Genomic DNA, 5276 nt, shown 5'->3' on the forward strand with positions numbered 1-5276 from the left:
TTTTGAATTTGGTTTGCTAACCAAATATTTTTGTAGCTTCTGAGATTTATTGTAGAAGCAATATGGATTATTCCAAAGCTCCACAAAATGTTTCAGAATAATTGGAGCTACCAAATATTTTATAGGAATTAATAGCTCCAATTCAAATATAATATGAGTTAATCTAAAAACCATAAATGCCTTGGAAAAATGTGCATGCCCTCTGGTAAAGGTTTTAACCTTTTTCCATAAATAATGAACATTTTTGAAGGGCATTTTGGGTTCATTGAAAATATTTTTATTTGAACCTAGTTGAATTTATTTGGTGCTAGGGTTTGAACATCCCCAATTCAAATTTCATAAATTTAAACATGATGCATAGAGGCTAATGCAAAGGCAGGCAAGGCCTGAACTGGGGCTGTGACACTTTGTTCGCTGTCGTCTTCGTCTTCGGTGACCTCCGCTCTCTGCCTCCGCTAGTGAGGTTGATTCCGACGCTGTCCGACCACCCCTAGCTACTCTACGGGTACGGGCAGGTGCGCCTCCGTCTCCTCTCTCGATCCCTCCCTCTCATTTTGGCCAAGAAGCCCTCGTCGCCGGCGTTTGCTCCGGTGAAGCCGCACCGTCCCATGTTTCTTTCCCCCTCTCGCCCTCACCTAACTAGTGGGGCCCGCTAGTCAGCCACTCAGTATGCGCATGAAGCGGTACGAGTGGTGGTGCGCCGAGGCTTTACGCCTTCGATGTCACCCCCTAGTCTGTTTCTAATTAAATTCAAATTTCATATTTTCCTAGAGAGCTTCAAACAGCCAAAACTCTTTAACCATAAGTCCAAATGAATTGATTCTTTTTGCATTGTGTTCTTTGTAAAGAAATCTAGCAGCTCACCAAAAATGGGGTTTTCCCGGCTGTCTAGATTTTCTGGTGAATTTTAGAAGGGTTCTTGATATTTTCTTTTTGTGTTTATAATTATTTTCAGAGGGTGAGGCTTGTGTTGAGGATCACCAGGAGGCTTGTGAACCTCATCTGCACTAAGGAAAGCCACAGCAACATTTTCATGGTGCCATTACAATATTTGTGATTTTCCTACTTGAATGAATGATTTAATCCATGCATTTAGCTCACTATTATGTTATTTATATTCTGTTAGTTGCTTGTTTAAGTTAATATGCTGGATTTATAGAAAGTTTACAGCTAACTAAGTTGGTAAAGAAACTAGAATTAAATTTTGTTATGAAAGAGTAATATAGTTATGAATATAAGTAATTATATGGAGTTATTTTATTGCATGAGAAAAATGGTAAATTTGCTAGAAAAGATTATGTTTAAAGTAAGATTTAATCCTAATCAGAGAAGTATCTTGAGTTGTTGATGTTATGCTTGGTGTGGAGATAGTTGACTCAGTCATTTCCGTTGATATGTGATGCATATGTTAGTGGTGCATTTCATGGCATATTATGACACCAGTTATTTTCACTTTAAGTAGAACCTGATAATAACTCAACTTGAACATATTGTTGACCGGGTCATGGTGCCACTGAATCGAGTTTTTCCCAGTGCAACCACATTTGCCTTTATGGGAAGGCCTTTATTCGGTCTGTTTTCATGCCTCTGGCCGGTGCCTCCAGCGAGGGAAGGTTATGGGCGTGTAGTACCCTGGCCCGGTAAGCAGACATAACCTTGTGTGCCCGTTGTTGAGATTTTTGGTACCGTGTCCCCGTGTGGGATAGTTTATGTGTTGGCCACGACGGTGGTCGTGTGTCTTTGGTAGACACGGGGCCACCCAGGACTAGCCCAGAGGGGAGTAAGTCGGAGTGGCCGGGAGAGCGTCATGGCAATGGAGGGATTTCGTTGGAATGCCGTTGGTCCACCCGAATGGGAGTGCGAGGCCATGGGTTCCGTGGTGTGGGTACAGTGCACTACCTCTGCAGAGTGTATTAATCTATCGATAGTCGAGTCCACGATTACGGACACGCTCGAAAGTAGGTCACACCATGGGTCAACATTTAATAAATCTTGCACACTAAGTTATGAACTCTGCACTATTGATGATGGCGGGAAGGCCATCGGGTTGGATAAGACCAAGTGTTGGTCGTGGTTGTGATCGCCGGAAGGATCATCGTTTTAGACCAAATATGGGTCGTGGTTGTGATCGCCGGAAAGATCATGAGACATTCATAGTTAAGTTTTTGAGGTTGGTACGGTTGTGATCCAAGAAGTGATCACCGTTGGTAAGAGGGATTTTTCTCACAAGAGCATGATCACAGCATGTTGGTTATATCGTTGCATTATTAATAATTGGTTAATTATCATGATATTGTTTGTCATTATGTTTATGTCGGTTGTGAGCTTGCAAGTACATTCAATATACTGACCTGGCGTGTCATGCCAGATTTCAGGAAAGCCTTATTGGAAAGGAGTGATGTCCGAGTCTAGATCGTGTCCACATCGGTGTCCCTGTGCTATGGAGTTCTGCTACGACGTTGTTCCGCTGTCGCGTAGTTGTTATGATCGAGGCCTTTATGTTTACTAAATAATGTACATATTGTTCAGCCGCACCGTGTGTGCCGCTTGGCCTCGCTACCCGTTGTAATATAAACTTTGATCTGCTAGCATCAATAAAGCGGTTGTTTTCTGTACCAAGATGTTGTGTGTTTCCAGAAGACATGGTCTCTGGGCTGGCAATGCATGGTAAACCGGTTGCTCTGAGCCGGGGTGCCACAACGCTTGGTATCAGAGCCGCGCTTACTGTAGGCCACGCTAGACTAGGACGTGTTAACTAGACGGTAGATACGAGTTTAAGTTGAGTGCCGGTAGCATTGGTAGCTGGTTGTTGCATTGCATGCCCTTGTTTTATTTTTATGCTAACCTACTAATGGTTGTGAGTGTAGATGGCTCTGGTGCCGTATCCGTGCCAGTTGCAGCTAATGCCATTCACGTCGTCGCATCTCCTTCGTAACGTGTGGCGTTGGCTGTACCCCCTTGGTGACGATCCAGTTTATCGTGTGTACCGGGAGCGTCTAGCTGACTCAGTGTATGAGTATCACGTAGTGGTCACTCTGCGCACCAGTTCCAACTCCAGCACTTACACTCGTACCTCTCGGAGCGGTTACACTTCTACCGCTTCCCAGGCTGTCCAGTTTGCTGCATTCGAGGTCATTGTCGAGCTTCGTTACAACGAGGTCCGAATGCAGAACCACCCAGGTTTCTACTACTATACTTCTCTGCACGACAATAGTCGTGCCCGCTTCCCTATCATTGATCCGGAGTCCGATAGTGTTGCTAGCCATCTTGCTCGTTATATCACCGCTAGCTATCTTATGATCCACGAGCTAGCTCGAGAGCCGACTCGTGCCCATACTGCTTTAGCCTCTGCTTTAGTCTCTACTAGATCTGCCACTACTCCATCCTCCCTGGGATTTACTCCTTATATTCCAGCCAGTTCTAGTTCCCCTGTTTCACCGGTTACTCCTCCGAGTAGCTCGGGCGCCGCGACCGTGAGTCCTCTCAGTACCCCTGCTGAGTGGGTTTCACTTCTCACTACTCCTGCAGCCCCGATGCTTCACCCTACCCCTGCCCCTGAGGGAGAGCCCTCGAGGCAGCGTCGTCGTGTTACCTTTAACCCGGAGGTCTCAGTTAACCTCGTCAGTTCAGGATCTGAGTCCGCTTCAGGAGATGACCCCGCAGCACCAGCAGAGCAGTAGAGCTTCTGAGTATTCGCAATCGTTGGGATGGTGTACGAGTGTAGTCGTACGAGTCATGAGGTTTTGTTTCATGTACGAGAGTAGTTGAACCTGGCATGTTATGTATCTTTCATGTATGAGTCTATGTATAATTATGTTGGGACTCTATTTTATTCGCCGTATGTTCTTCGTCATTTCGGTTTTTCCCGAGCTTTTGTTGCTGGATTTTCCCCAATTTATTTTGAATGCTTCTCATCTTGGTTGCGTTGTCTTGGGAAAAACCACAATAGGATGCTGCGGGGAGGCAGCAGTAGCAACGTTCGCGAGGGTACTCCTGTTCGTCGTTCCGCACGACAGGCAGGACTCTCTCCCGAGCCGTACGTTCCACCACTGCCTCGACCGCCAAATCCGCCCTCCACCGAGCAAATTCTATGTATGTTTGAGGAAAGATAGAATAATGATCTAATTGAAATTTTAAGAAGTGTGCAAGCTATGGTTGAGCAGAATGGGAATCAAAATGGTCATCACTCAAAGCTGGCAGATTTTCAAAGGACCAAGACTCTCAGTTTTAGTCAGGTTATTGACCCCTTGGAAGCAGATGATTGGCTGCGAACCATTGAGATGAAACTTGAGATTGCTCGTACTGAAGAAGGTGATAAAGTTCCATTTGCAACTCATTATCTTGAAGGCGCTGCTGCCATATGGTGGGAAAATATAAAAGCCATGTGGCCTGTTGATGAAGAAATCACCTGGTCAAAATTCACGGATCAGTTCCGGAAATACCATATCCCTACTAGAATTATGAAGACTAAACAGCAAGAATTTCTCGCGCTCCTCCAAGGAAATCAGTCTGTGGGTGAATATTTGCAAAAATTCAATCATTTGCCACGTTACTCCCTTCACGACGTGGCCACTGAAGAAAGGAAGATTGACAGATTTCTTGGTGGATTAAACCCGCAACTCCGGTGTACTCTCAGTATGTTTGATTTCCCAGATTTCCAAACTTTGGTGAACAAGGCCTTCATTGCTGAAAGGCAATAATCGGGATACTTACCCGTGATGACCGTAGTTTGAGGAGTTCATGTATTCACTATGTGCTAAAGCTTTGTTCCGGTTCTCTATTAAAAGGAGGCCTTAATATCCCTTAGTTTCCATTAGGACCCCGCTACCACGGGAGGGTAGGACAAAAGATGTCATGCAAGTTCTTTTCCATAAGCACGTATGACTATATTCGGAATACATGCCTACATTACATTGATGAATTGGAGCTAGTTCTGTGTCACCCTATGTTATGACTGTTACATGATGAACCACATCCGGCATAATTATCCATCATTGATCCGACGCCTACAAGCTTTCCATATACTGGTTTACGCTTATTTACTTTCCCGTTGCTATTGTTACAATCACTACATAATACTAAAAACATTACTTTGCTTTCGTTACTCTTTTGTTACCGTTACCATCACTATCATATTACTTTGCTACTAAACACTTTGCTGCAGATACTAAGTTTCCAGGTGTGGTTGAATTGACAACTCAGCTGCTAATACTTGAGAATATTCTTTGGCTCCCCTTGTGTCGAATCAATAAATTTGGGTTGAATACTCTACCCTC

The 5276-nt window shown here is 44.4% G+C and overlaps 1 protein-coding gene across 1 annotated transcript; it reads left to right on the plus strand.

Moving 5' to 3' along the window:
• Positions 1–4151: 4151 nt before the first annotated feature.
• LOC147964471 (uncharacterized) lies at positions 4152–4700 on the plus strand. Its single transcript, XM_087529995.1, has one exon. It carries the CDS (start codon positions 4152–4154, stop codon positions 4698–4700), a length of 549 nt encoding a protein of 182 aa, XP_087386121.1.
• Positions 4701–5276: the final 576 nt, after the last annotated feature.

Source organism: Triticum urartu, chromosome 6A (assembly GCF_056163025.1).
Source record: "Triticum urartu cultivar PI428250 chromosome 6A, HENAU_Tu73, whole genome shotgun sequence".
NCBI lineage: Eukaryota > Viridiplantae > Streptophyta > Magnoliopsida > Poales > Poaceae > Triticum > Triticum urartu.

Coding starts and splice junctions, on each gene's coding strand:
- LOC147964471 (XM_087529995.1), top strand. CDS start 4,152: ATGGTTGAGCAGAATGGGAATCAAAATGGTCATCACTCAAAGCTGGCA.